The 14,016-nt window shown below is 38.3% G+C and overlaps 1 protein-coding gene across 2 annotated transcripts in view; it reads right to left on the reverse strand.

The window, feature by feature from the left end:
• The window catches only part of DENND5A (DENN domain containing 5A), a 108,188-nt gene that overhangs the window by 47,825 nt on the left and 46,347 nt on the right, over positions 1 to 14,016 (reverse strand). For both annotated transcript variants that reach the window (XM_025459437.2, XM_049098764.1), the window contains one exon: positions 3,927 to 4,114. In XM_025459437.2, the coding sequence (XP_025315222.1) occupies positions 3,927 to 4,114 (188 nt within the window). The remainder of the gene's footprint in view (positions 1 to 3,926; positions 4,115 to 14,016) is intronic.

Below are 14,016 nucleotides of genomic sequence, written 5' to 3' on the forward strand. Positions count from 1 at the left end.
AGTGCCCCTTCCCAGCCATGAGTGTTTCTAATACCAAATCATAATCAGTTTCATCTCTAGTCTATCTCTATGTTATTCACTGAAGGGAAGCTCCACATAAACATTACTGGGGAAAGGCTACTGAAGGAGTATCCCGAGAAAAAAAGAAAAAACAGTAGGAAAGAAAGAAGGACCCAAGATAGAAAGAAGTAACACCATCTTCTAATATCCTCTGCCTGCTTTCCCTGACATAGCTGTGGACAAAATGCCTCCTTCCTGGACTCACACAATGAAACCCAAAAGAGAAGCACAGGACAAAGAATGCCTCACAAAGGCAGCTCAGCACTTTCCCTTGCTCAGGGACAGCTGAGCTCATGCGTTGGTATAAAAAGGAACAAAGGGCTTTTTCACAGACTTCTGATACCCCAAGATGGGGCGGCAACTAATGAATTCTGATTTAGGGATCTAGGAAATGTACAATCTCCATCCCTCTGGAGAAAGTCCCTTTTATAAATCAAGCTTGCCACACTACCCTGATGATGCACCCTTGCAGGCCCAAGTAAATTTCCCCAGTTCTGCCTCAAACGGCCTCCGAGCAGTATAAAGATACCACAGGATGTCTACCAAAATGTTAAAAGGAGTTATCTCTTGGTGGTAAAATCTAAAGTCATTTTTACTTTATTCTTTATACTTCCGTGCAGTGTTAGAATTTTTTAAGATTTTATTTATTTATTCACGAGAGACAGAGACAGAGAAAGAGAGAGAGCTAGAGAGAGGCAGAGACATAGGCAAAGGGAGAAGCAGGCTCCATCCAGGGAGCCTGATGCAGGACTTGATCCCAGGTCTCCAGGATCACGCCCTGGGCCGAAGGAAGGCGCTAAACCGCTGAGCCACCCAGGGATCCCTGTCAGAATTTTTTTTACTAGAAACATATATCATCTATGGGGCTCCTGGCTGGCTCAGTCAGTAGAGCATGTGACTCTTGATCTCTGCATTATAAGTTTGAGTCCTACACTGGGTGTAGAGATTACTTACAAATCTTTAAAAAAAATTATATACACATATATATAACTTGTGAGACATCCCAAAGTTGTTTTTCAGAGACATTATTAGTCTTCATTCATTATGCATATCTTTCTTGGTGCTTTAGTCCTTGAGAAAGTTCTCCCCAGTCTAAAGTTCCCGATAGGGACTACACAGACTCAAATATTCTTTTTTTTTTTTTTTTTTAAAGATTTTATTTATTCATTCAAGAGAGACACAGAGGCAGAGACATAGGTCGAGGGAGAAGTAGGCTCCCCACAAGGAGCCTGATGTGGGACTTGATCCTAGATCCCAGGATCATGCCCTGGGCCAAAGGCAGACGCCCAACTGCTGAGCCACCCAGGCATCCCAAGGCTCGGATATTCTATAGGTTATCTGCCAAAAATCAAGATAAATATCCAGCTTGAAACAATCCACACAAATATGTGACCTTCAAAAGGACAGTCTGAATAAAGTAGGACTCTGAAACCCTAGAATTGTTTAAGTATGCACAGGTATTCCACAGTTCCATTGTCACTGGTCTTCCCAAGCAGATCATAGGGAGAAGCAAAGGATGTAGCAACAATGGGGAATACTGCAAAAGTGGAGGCCTCAATACCCAGAACAGAGTGAACTTTTGGGTTTCTCAAACAGTCCCATTGAGTCCCCTATTAAGAAAACTGCTGGTCTCCTATCAGCCTCTTCATACACCCACACACATGAGGCACACTAAGAATGATGTTGACGGATCCTACAAGGAACAGAACTTGCCCCAAATATATGACAAGCTGACGCCAAAGATGAAAATAAAGCTGAGAAAACTGGCTTCTTGCCTAGTGACCTACTTTTTAGACTGGTATGTAGCATGCCTCTTAAGCTCTCTACCTTCAACCACTTTTTGTTGTTATTCTGACTTTACTAAATGATCATTAGGTTTATTATAAAGAGGTTTCAATTTAAATATGCATTTGTTTCCATTCTCCAAACTCTGATATGTATCTTTTATGAATATTTATCAGTAAAGCAGACAAATATATATAAAACCTAATACCCCAACTCAATGATTTTCTCCATCAATTAGATCTTTTCTTCTTTAATTAATCTTGTCCCATTCCAAGCAACACAAAGCTCTATAGAAGCAAAGCAGCAAAGGGGGTAGAAAGGGAAGAAGCTACAAGAAAGACATTTTCCTCCTAAAACCGAAAGAGAAAAAGTAAAGAAGCATCTGACTATAATGTAAATATTAGAGGTGTGATCTAATTATCAGGATTTCACCAAGGATGCTGCCCAGATGTGCCCAATGACATGAGTGAGGCTCAGATCCAATTCCATGAGACTGTACTCTTCTTTGGAAGGAAGTCTCCTTACTAATATTACTCACTTATGCAAAAAATCTCCCTCCATAAACATTTTTTTTCTTTTTTTTTTTTCCCATAAACATTTTGATGGAGGGAGAAAACCATGTAGCACCAGTGTATGTATATTCCAAAATCTTGTTCCCAGGCCTTTCTAATAACTAAAAAATTCAGAATATAAAAACCCTTCTCCCAAGTAGTTTCATACCAGCCACAAAATGACATAAAAAGGTAGAATAGTTCTTTGGGTAATTCTAGAGAAGTAAAAAATAAACAATCTTATTTTAATCATGCTTTAAATCTGTTTTAGAATAAAGTAGGAAATAAACAACTAAATACATGTTTTTAATCGATTCTTTTGGTATCTGAAACAACAGGAAAGAGGAGCAGGCCATAATTACAGCAAGAGAGGAAAAGTACTTTCTCATGGCCTTCTTTATCTTGAACAAGGAAAATTTTCAAAGCTAGCTCAGCACCACAAGAACCACTATGATCAGGTCAACTTTCACAAATAAACTTGGCCTGCAAAAGAAATCCACTTACTTATTAATACTTGGTCTGGTTAATGAAGTAATTATGAAATTATAGGGATCCCTGGGTGGTGCGGCGGTTTGGCGCTGCCTTTGGCCCAGGGCGCGATCCTGGAGACCCGGGATCAAATCCCACATCGGGCTCCCGGTGCATGCAGCCTGCTTCTCCCTCTGCCTGTGTCTCTGCCTCTCTCTCTCTCTCTCTCTCTGTGACTATCATAAATAAATAAAAATTTAAAAAAAATTTTTTTTTAAATTATGAAATTATATTATGTGGGGTTTCCTTAAAATAATAGGGGTAAGGGGTATGAAAGTAAAATACACTTTAATGTGTATGATAACTGTTGAAGCTGGGTGTTAAGAACACAGGAATTCATTATGCTACTCTTGTGTATATTTAAAGTTACAGAATGGAAAGATTTCTTTTTTCTTTTTTTTTTAAGTAGACTCCATGCCTAGTGCAGAGCCTGAGTCAGGGGCTTGAATTCACATCCCTGAGTTTAAGACCTGAGCTAAGATCAAGAGTTGGAGGCCTAGGGCAGCCCAGGTGGCTCCGTGGTTTAGCGCCGTCTTCAGCCCAGGGCATGATCCTGGAGACCCTGGATCGAATCCCACGTCGGGCTCCCTGCATGGAGTCTGCTTCTCCCTCTGCCTGTGTCTCTGCCTCTCTCTCTCTCTCTGTGTAACTATCATGAATAAATAAATAAAATCTTTAAAAAAAAAAAAGAAAGAAAAGAAATGTCTTGAAAAGTACATAAAATACTGTGCTTGAAAAAGTACATATGGAAAAGGCAATTCGTGATAGTATAAACACAGAGCTTACAATGTATGTAACGTTATATAATAATAAAGATGACAAATATTTCTGCAATGACATAAACTAAGCTAAATGTTTTTTTTCCCCTGAAAAGGTATTTATGTTCCTCAAAATTAAAGAAAATAAACTCAATACCACCCTGGGCTCATCCCAAAGCCATTCTCTCTCCAATCCTAGACTGGGGCCAGAGTCACCAGGATCCAAGTTCCACATTCCTCTCACCTCTTGAGGCAGCTCCAGCTTTGACCGGTCATCCAGGCCATTGGAATGCAAGCCCATCAGGTATGGAACAGGAGCATCTAAGAAATGTAGGAGAGAAGCCGGGAGAATAGGGACATAGACATGCTGCCACTGGAAAGGAAACATGAGAGCTGTAATTGTCTCCGCCACAGTCATCAGTCTCTGGTAATCTAGGTTAAAAAACAAAACACATAAAAACCAGTCAAAAACAAAGCACTTGCCTGCCAAATAGTAAGTTAAAATCTTCAATACAATTTCATATTTAGAAAGGATCAGGATAAAAAAAAAGAAAAAGAAAGAAAGGATCAGGATAAATTTCAGCAAGGGTATGCTCAGAGTGTGATTCCCTTATGGGTATCAGAAAGATGACTGAGAAACCTCAGTGGGCCATAAGCTGAAATATACCCACACATACAGCTTCCTGCTAATAATAAAATTTAATTAAATTTAAATTTAATAAAAGCAATTAAATTTCAATTTATTAATTTAATAAAATTTATATGGAAATAGAAGAGAAATCCTAAATGGCACCTTGCTCCAAATACTAAACCAGTATGTTAAGTAGATTCTCTTAAGTTACAAAGGGGTTGGGGAACTGCAACAACAACAAAAGGAACAGTGGCCTGGGTCTTTATTCAGCATGGAAGCTAAAACAGGCTCTTGTACCACTCAGTTATGTCTGCATTCTATAAGGGACTAATATGAACTCTACCTTCAAGATCAAGACCAAAGAACCACAAAACATGCAGAAGCTGGTTTTCCACACTAGCCAAGTCTGTCCTCTACCTGGAACTTTTCCTGAGTGGGAATAGCACAAATGTATTATTTTAACACTTCAATAAAAGCTTCCTGAGAATTTGAAAGACTTAGAAGACTGACTTTCATGCCTCAAAACTCTTATTCTAGGTCAGAGATCTTGGTTTGTTTATTTATTTATTTGACAGAGTGAGCACAAGCAGGAAGAGTGACAGGCAAAGGGAGAGGGAGAAGCAGGCTCTGAACAGGGAGCTCAATGTAGGGCTCGATCTCAGGACCCCAGGATCATGACCTGAGCCAAAGGCAGACACTCAACCAACCAAGCCACCTAGATGCCCCAGAGATATTGGTTTAGAAGGGAAAGTTTGTGTTCAAAGTTTAGCTTTCCTTTAGAACACAATTTCTAGACCCATTTTATTAAAAAAATAAGTAATAAATACATTGGCAAAGCTGATAAAATGGACTGGCTAAAAGTAAAATTTTTAAAATTACTATTCACAAATTGTATAATGGTTGCAGGTATTTAAGTACAAAACAGGAACATAAATTTTAAAATCATATGAGTAATATCCTCTGGAATGGCTGATTTCAAAAGAGCTTTTATTAAGGGTTAAAGTGGTTTCATGTACTAAAAATTCACCCCATCACTTAAATCAATAATATCTTCACTCATAAAGGAGTTGTAAGTAACAAAAAGCTTCCCCAAAAAATGAGGAAGATTGAGTAAAAATTGAGCAGGAGCTGATATGTATCAACTAGGAAGAAGTTTAGCCAAGTATCCCATATTTGTTCACTAATAATACTTTGAAAATTGCCTTATCACCTTACTCCTGGCTAAGCAAAGAAGAACATAACTTGGAAATAGTTTATCTAGTAATACAAATATATAGAAATTAATGACTAAAGCTTCATCATCTCAAACATTTAAGGGCTGTACAGGAAAATGCCTCATATGCTTCTTTGGTCAAACTAAGGTACAGACAGATCAGTGCCTAAAAGTGAACTCAGAGATTTGATCAATTAAAACAAAACAAAACAAAACTGGCTTAGCAGAAGGACAAAAGGACATAAGCTACTCATGTTCACTAAAGATCAAGGGAAACTAAGACAAGTTCAAGGAGAGAGTCTATCTCATTTTTCATTGTGCCCACACAAAGCATCATCATTCCTATATTAAAAGTATTTAATGGGGATGCCTGGGTGGCTCAGTGGTTGAGCGTCTGCCTTCAGCTCAGGGCATGATCCAGCGGTTCTAGGACCGAATCCTGCATCCAGCTCCCTGCAAGGAGCCTGCTTCTCCCTCTGTCTGTGTCTCTGCCTCTCTCTCAGTGTCTCTCATAAATAAATAAAATAAAATCTTAAAAAAAATAAAATAAAAACCATTTAGGGAAAATTCCCACCCATCATTCAAGGAACAAAAACATTTCCCAAATTACAAAAAAAGCAATCTTTGAAGAGTTAATCTCTGATTTCAGAAAAAGTATTTAGCCCCACATGAAGGTAAAATAACAAAATTTAGACCACTGCAAACTCTGCCTTCAGCCTCTTCTGTGATACCTCAATTCCACGGGATGCCCGTACAACTTGGCTTTTTAATCTTCTGCTCAATGACATTCCAACAATCATTAAGAATCTAATGAGGAGCGCTTGGGTGGCTGAGTTGGTTAAGTGGCTGGCTCTTGGTTTCAGCTAAGGTTGTGATCTCAGAGTCATGAGATCAAGCCCTCCATGGAGCCCTGCATCAGGGTCCATTTAGCAGGCAATCTGCCTGAGATTCTCTCCCTCCCCATACTCACACACACATGCTCCAAAATAAATAAAACCTTTAAAAAAACGTCTAATGATTCTCTAGATGAGACCTCAATTATATTTTTCTACATATGTCTGTAAATAATCTACTCAAGAGCAATAATCCTGAGAATCTCAGACACCTTAAGAATTTATTGTAAAGTTCAAAATTAAGATGAATCAAAAGAATGCAAAAGCATGGGAGAAAACCGTCAAGTGATATTTAAAGCTTAGTCTTACTATGCCCTAAGACTGGCTCTTAAACATATTTTGAATAAATATTACACTAAAATATCCCACCCCATCTTTAGTGTGTATACATACACATTCACACACTACTGCAGGATTTTAAGGGGAGAATGGAGAAAGGCAGGAGTACCAGAGGCCTTTTCAATCATGAGAAAACAAAAAAAAGTCCTTTACCCAAAGTCAATAAAGCAGGTGCTTTATAAGGCTGGCATTCCTGGCATGTCTGCTTAGGGACAGTAACATCTAACAAGGCCAACAGACAATCTGAGTAAATGGGTTCCCAAAATGCCTTTGTTATGAGACATACTGGCACTGTACTACTACTAACAGTACTTAGCTGCAGTGTGTGGCAACATCTATTCTATAACCATAAAACAGGGCATGCTAGAGTCTGAAGGAAGAGGCTTTCTGTGCTCCATTAAAGCAGGTTTTCCAATAGCACAGAAATCTAGTTTCCAGTTTTTCCCTACTCTTCAGGATAAATCTAACCTAGTATCTAAAACTCAGCCCACTTATTTCTTAAGAGTAGATAACTTTGTTTGCCTCAGATTGAAATCTCTGAAGAATTCCTTGCGATACACTTGAAATTGTGGGATTCTTAGAAACAAAACACTTTTGCAGGTCACAGATAATCTCTCTCAAGGTTAACTCACTTTCCATTTATCTGGTTTAGTTTCACAGGCACTACAAATTTGGAATTGTGTGGCCTTTCTGGTTTGAGTTGTCAGGAGTTTTTTTCTCTACAGTTTTATATTTAAAAAAAAAACAACATCCCACTTTGAAGGGTGGCCTAACCAACAGTATTTCAAGGATCCAGTAATCTGCGGTACCCATGCTAGGATGCTGACCTCCAAGAGCTGTAAGCAACAGCACAAAAATCCCTTTCTGTACACCAGTACAAATGATAAAATCAGTACCTCTTTGCCATTGCCTGTGTCTGTGCTCACCATTACAAGAAGGTGAAACCAATAAATAGGAAATAGCTAAAGGTCATATACATCCAAAGCATTTCAAACAATCAAAATCAACTGGAGACACTATGGCTCTAGGCAACTATTCTCTTCAAGTTCCCATACTGATTAATGAGCAATTACTTTTAACAAAAGGAGATAATGCAAAACATAGTGGGATTACAACCACCACTACTGAGTGGGTGAAGGGGGCAGAGAGGAACCAGCATGTTTTTATGGCTTGTCTCTGTGCAGAGAAAGACAATAGCCTTGGGATCACTCTACACATAAGTCCAAACTACAGGACCAGTTCTACACATTGGAAACTGAATCACAAACTGTCCTTGCATACTCACACTTCTGTGAAAACTGGAAAAAATGTTTATAATGCACTCTTTGTTCTTAGGAAACAACTTAATCTCTATGTCCCAATTATCTCCAAGATACATTTTTTTTAAAGATTTTATTTATTTATTCATGAGAGACACAGAGAGAGAGGCAGAGACACAGAGGGAGAAGCAGGATTCTCAAGGGGAGCCTCATGTGGGACTCAATCCCCAGACCCGGGATCATCCCCTGAGCCAAAGGCAAGACAACCAACCTCTAAGCCACCAAGGTGTCCCTCCAAGATACATTATTAAATGAAAGTGCAAAACAATTAGCATGCTTCCATTTGTGTTGTTTCTAAACAGTATTTATGTTGTATATACAGGATTATGTCTGGAAAGAAACATGAAATAGTGATAATCTGTCTGAAGGAAAACCAGGGGCCAGAGGTGGAAGTCTTATGCTTCACTTACACACTCTTTTGTAATGTGCTGAAATTCCTACCGTATGACTGTAAGGTTTTCCTAAGTTTTAATATACCATATTTAAAACATACGTACAGTATGTTAAATTTCAACATTAATTTTAACATACATGTATAATATACATGTATAAAGAATATTACAATACCTATTTACACAACACTTCACATAAAAACAGTTCAATGTTTAAAAATATTTGAGAGGGGGCACTAAAAAAAATTAAGAGATTACTCCTTAAGAGGAGGAGTTTAGGTGAAAAAGGGAAACTTTGAATCTTCTCTGCTTTGTTTGTCCACACATTATTTATTTGTTTTTTTAAAAAATATTATTTGGGGGGCACCTGGGTGGCTCAGTTGGTTAAGGGTCTGCTTTCTACTCAGGTCATGATCCTGGGGTTGTAGGACTGGGCCCTCATCGGGCTCCCCTCCCCTCACTCATATGCATGCTCTCTCCTCTCCACTCCTCTCCTCTCCTCTCTCAAAAAAATAAAATCTTTTTAAAAATAAATTATTATTAATTTTCATTAGGGACACACAAGAAACTTGATCTCTGGCTACTAAGGAGTCAGTAAGGGAAGATTTCATTGTATTCCATTTGGAATTTTGTTTTGTTTTGTTTTTTTAAGATTTTATTTCAGGGAACCCTGGGTGGTGCAGCGGTTTAGCGCCTGCCTTTGGCCCAGGGTGTGATCCTGGAGACCCGGGATCGAGTCCCACGTCGGGCTCCCGGTGCATGGAGCCTGCTTCTCCCTCTGCCTATGTCTCTGCCTCTCTCTCTCTGTGTGACTATCATAAATAAATAAAAATTAAAAAAAAAAAAAAAGATTTTATTTCAGAGGGAGAGTGAGCAAGAAAGAGAGAAAAAAAGAGAATGAGTAGGGGGAGGAGCAGAGGGAGAGGGAGCAGTCTCCCTGATGTTCAGGGAACTTGATACAGGGCTCAATCGCAGGAGGGGATCCTGACCTGAACTGAGGGGAGATCCTCAACTAACTGAGCCCTAAGACACACCAGAATTGTTATGAGTGTATGCCTTAAGCATGCATTACTTTTGCAAAAAAATACTAATGTATGCTTAACAAGAATCAGGGGCATTTATTCCCAGACTTGTCTGTGCTAGCTGAATTTACTACTGGATTATATAATGTAACCAAATATTAAATAAATAAATAAATGGTAAAATGAGGACAAAAAAAAAAAAAAAACCAGAATCGTTTCTTTGAAAACAAAATTAGATGTTTTAAAAAGACTGAGGGATACCTGGGTAGCTCAGCCAATTAAGCATCCAACTCATGATTTTGGCTCATGTCATGATATCAGGGTCCTGGCATTAAGCCCCAAGTTGGGCTCCATGCTTAGCGGGGAGTCTGCTTGAGGTTTCTCTCACTCTCCCTCTGGCCCTCTCCCTGCCAAAAATAAATAAATCTTAAAAAAAAAAAAAAAAAAAAAGACAAGACTGAGTAAGGATGCCTGGGTGGCTCAGTTGGTTAAGCCTCTGATTCTTGATTTTGGCTCAGTCATGATCTCAGGTTCCTGAGACTGAGCCCATGTCAGGCTCCCTGCTGGGCATGGATTTAGGATTTCTCTCTCTTTCAACTTCTGCCTCTCCCCACCCAAGCATGTGTTCTTTCTCTCCCTCTCCCTCTCAAAATAATGATTGATTAATAAAGAAAGAAAGAAGGAAAGAACTGAATAATGCACAGAGGCTAAAAAATACTCCAACTGAATTAGGCATATTATAAGGCAGTTAAATGCAAAATAACAGGGAAAAATGTAAAAATCTATAGGTAGTTTCCATTCTGGTTCTTTTGCAAGGTTCATTATGTTCTCACTCTCCTTTAAAAAAAATGTAGCTGGAAACCCTGGTGAATGCATTATGGGTATGGCTTATACAAGACAAAGTAGACATCTGATTAGTGGACCCATAATCAAAGGAAATACCTAGACCTCTCATCAAAAGACTAATGTCTATACTGTCATGTTTCAAGCTAAAATACAATGTTTAATGGATATATAAATCATTTTTATGATTCTCAGATTTGAATAACTTTTTCAATTATCCAACCTACCCTACTAACTCATATCAGGTAAAGAACTTCTCTTTAGGTAAAAAATATCCTATTAAGAAATCTTTATATAGACAAAAAAACAAATACTATCCAGAAGGAGGTAAAATGATTTATACAGGTTAAAAAAAAAATTCTTAAAACTGTCAGTTCAGTCACCCAACAGGTTATACTTTGAGAATCTTACAATTTCCCCCTGCATTCTTTTTCCCTAAATTACACTTCTTTTCCATTCATTAGTCACGATACATAGTAGGCAATACTGTGAATGCTCATGACATGTCTTTGGAAGGCAAGAAAGATTTTCATCTCCCTAAAGCCTCTGAATCATAAATAAAAACTATTTCAAGAAAATCAAACTGAATTTTTTAAACTACTCTATTAATAGAGAGCATAAACTACATCCAATAAAAGGCCACTCCATTTTACTGTCAGCCATGCTCAACAGTGTCAAGGAATTTTTTTTGGAAAAAGCTTTTTCCTGACCATCCTATAAACATGGGTTTAGGTCCTCAGTTCCACTTGATTCTATACACAAATCTTCTCAATCGCATTCAAACCTCTTAAAATTCTTATTATTGCTACAATAACTCATATTCTGGGAAATTTAAGAAGGAGAAATGTATGGAAAAATGTCATCTATCATATTTCTGGTTTTAATCCTCCTTTTCCCACTTTTAAAACAACCCCACTGGATTACAGATACCTAATCTACTTAATAAAAGTCTATGAGTCCATATAATAATAAACAAGGAAAAATGAATGTTATTCCTTGTAGTACAATGACATATTATAAACATAGATGGAGGGACGCCTTGGTGGCTCAGTGGTTGAGGATCTGCCTTAGGCTTGGTTAGTGATCCCGTGGTCCTAGGATCGAGTTCCATATCAGGCTCCCTGCATGGAGTCCGCTTCTCCCTCTGCCTCTGCCTCTCTCTCTGTGTCTCTCATGAATGAATAAATAAAATCTTTTTTTTTTAAGATTTATTTATTTATTCATGATAGACATGAGAGAGAGAGAGAGAGAGAGAGAGAGAGAGGAAGGCAGAGACACAGGAGGAGGGAGAAGCAGGCTCCATGCTGGGAGCCCGACGTAGGACTCGATCCCGGGACTCCAGGATCGCGCCCTGGGCCAAAGGCAGGCGCTAAACCGCTGAGTCATCCAGGGATCCCCAAATAAAATCTTTTTAAAAAATTGAAAAATAAATAAAGATGGAGGGGTGCCCCAGTCACACAGTCGTTTAAGCGTCCAACTCTTGGTTTTAGCTCAGGTCATAATCTCCGGGTCATGAGAGTGAGCCCCATGACAGGCTCTCACTCAGCATAAAGTTTGCTTCAGATTTTCTTTCCCTCTCCCTCTGCTTCTCCTGCTTGTATGTGCAACTCTCTCAAACAAATAAATGAATCTATTAAAAAATAAATAAAATATAAATAAATAAATAAATATAGGTGGAGCTAGAAAATCACCATTTTGTAACCATCATGGTAATAACTAATTCAGACTAGAATCACTAATGGATGGTAAATCTATTGGCAAAACTTCAAAGAGGAATAGTATATCTACAGAGTTAACTCCTCACAAATTACTAATTACAAAGGGAAAAAGGATAACTTTCCAGTGAAGAAATTTTGCAGACATAATCTTAACTAAGTGATCAAATGAACATTACCAAAGATGGGCAAACTGACATCAAGTGCCTCCTGTCATGATAAAAATACACATTATGGGGATCCCTGGGTGGCGCAGCTGTTTGGCGCCTGCCTTTGGCCCAGAGTGCGATCCTGGAGACCCGGGATCGAATCCCACGTCGGGCTCCTGGTGCATGGAGCCTGCTTCTCTCTCTCTCTCTCTCTCTCTCTCTCTGTGACTATCATAAAAAAAAAAAAATTAAAAAAAAAAATACACATTATGTGCTTCCTGATACAATGCACTGAGAGAATCACAAGATCACTTCTGTATATTATAGCCAAAGTTTATAACCTGAATCTAAATCATGAGGAAACATCAGACAAAATCAAACTGACGGACATTCTACAAAATGCCTTGCCTGCACTCTTCAAAAATGTTCATATCATGAAAGATCTGAAGAAGTAACAAGAAAAAGCAATGCATGTTATTAGACAAGATCCTGGGTCAGGGATTTAAAAAAAAATTATTAAAGCCAACATTTTTTGAGACAATGGTGAAACCTGAATACAGTATTATAACAATGTTACATTTCCTAAAAATCTAATAATCATACTATGGTTATGTAAGAAATGTCCTAGCTCTTATGAATAAAAGCTGACACATTTAGGGACATAGCTATGGGGGACACATATGTCAAGGGACATAGCTTCTGCAATGATTCTCAGTGGTTCAATTACATTTACATATAAACAGAGAGAGAGAGAGAATGGTAAGACAAATGTGGCCCAATGTTAATAACTGGTGAACTGTGGGAGAATATACAAAAGTTCTTTGAACATTTCTTGCAACTCCTCCATAAAACTGGAAGCTACTTCCAAATAAAGTCAACCAACTTAAATCCTACAATGACTAGGCATCTCAGAATAACAAAGTCCTTACAATGGCCTACAGGATGGTAAAATCTAGGGTCCTGTTAAGTCTAACAACATCTGCTTCTATATTCCTGCTCTTTCACTCCATACCATCCACCTAGTTTTCTCAGTTCTTGAACATAACAAACACATTCTTGTCTCTAAATCTTTGTATGTGCTATGCCCTTTGCCTAGAATACTTTTCCTACAGATATTAACAAGGATCGCTCAGAGAGGGCTTAAATCAATCACTCTATTAAAAACTGGAGGGGTACCTGGGTGGCTCAGTTGGTTAAGCATCTGCCTTTGCCTCAGGGCATGATCCCAGGGTTCTGGGATCCCATGTTGGGCTCCGCACTCAGCTGGGAGCCTGTTTCTCCCTCTCCCTCTAATAAATACATCTTTAAAAAAAAAAAAAAAACCTGAACTTCCCTTCCTCAAATACCATCCACCCTCTTTCCTGTTTTATTTTTCTCCACAGATGTTATTGCCACCTTACACACTATAAACTCTATTTATTTATTTAATCATCCCTCCTTCCCCACTAAAATATCAGTTCTATAATAGGAAGGATTTTTATCTGTTTTGTCTACCATCATATATCTAGCCTCTGAAACAATGCCTAGCACATGGCAGGCTCTCAATAAATATGTACTGAATGAATAAATTTTTTGTTATTTTCCTGGTTCATTTAATAAACATCTGTTTCCTTCTGATCTACTTTACTATTTTGTCCAAATTGCTGCTCACATTCAGTTCACCTCTAATTTATAAAAACCAATTCAGTTATAACAACAGAAAGAAGCAATACATCTTCATTTTCTCAAATACATTCTTCCAAATATATGAAGGATCATCACTTGTGAATCCTCAGTTTTACTGTCAGCCTGCAGAAGGGGCAGAAATAACTGCAGAAT

The sequence above is a fragment of the Canis lupus genome, chromosome 21 (genome assembly GCF_003254725.2).
Source record: "Canis lupus dingo isolate Sandy chromosome 21, ASM325472v2, whole genome shotgun sequence".
Classification (NCBI taxonomy): Eukaryota; Metazoa; Chordata; class Mammalia; order Carnivora; family Canidae; genus Canis; species Canis lupus.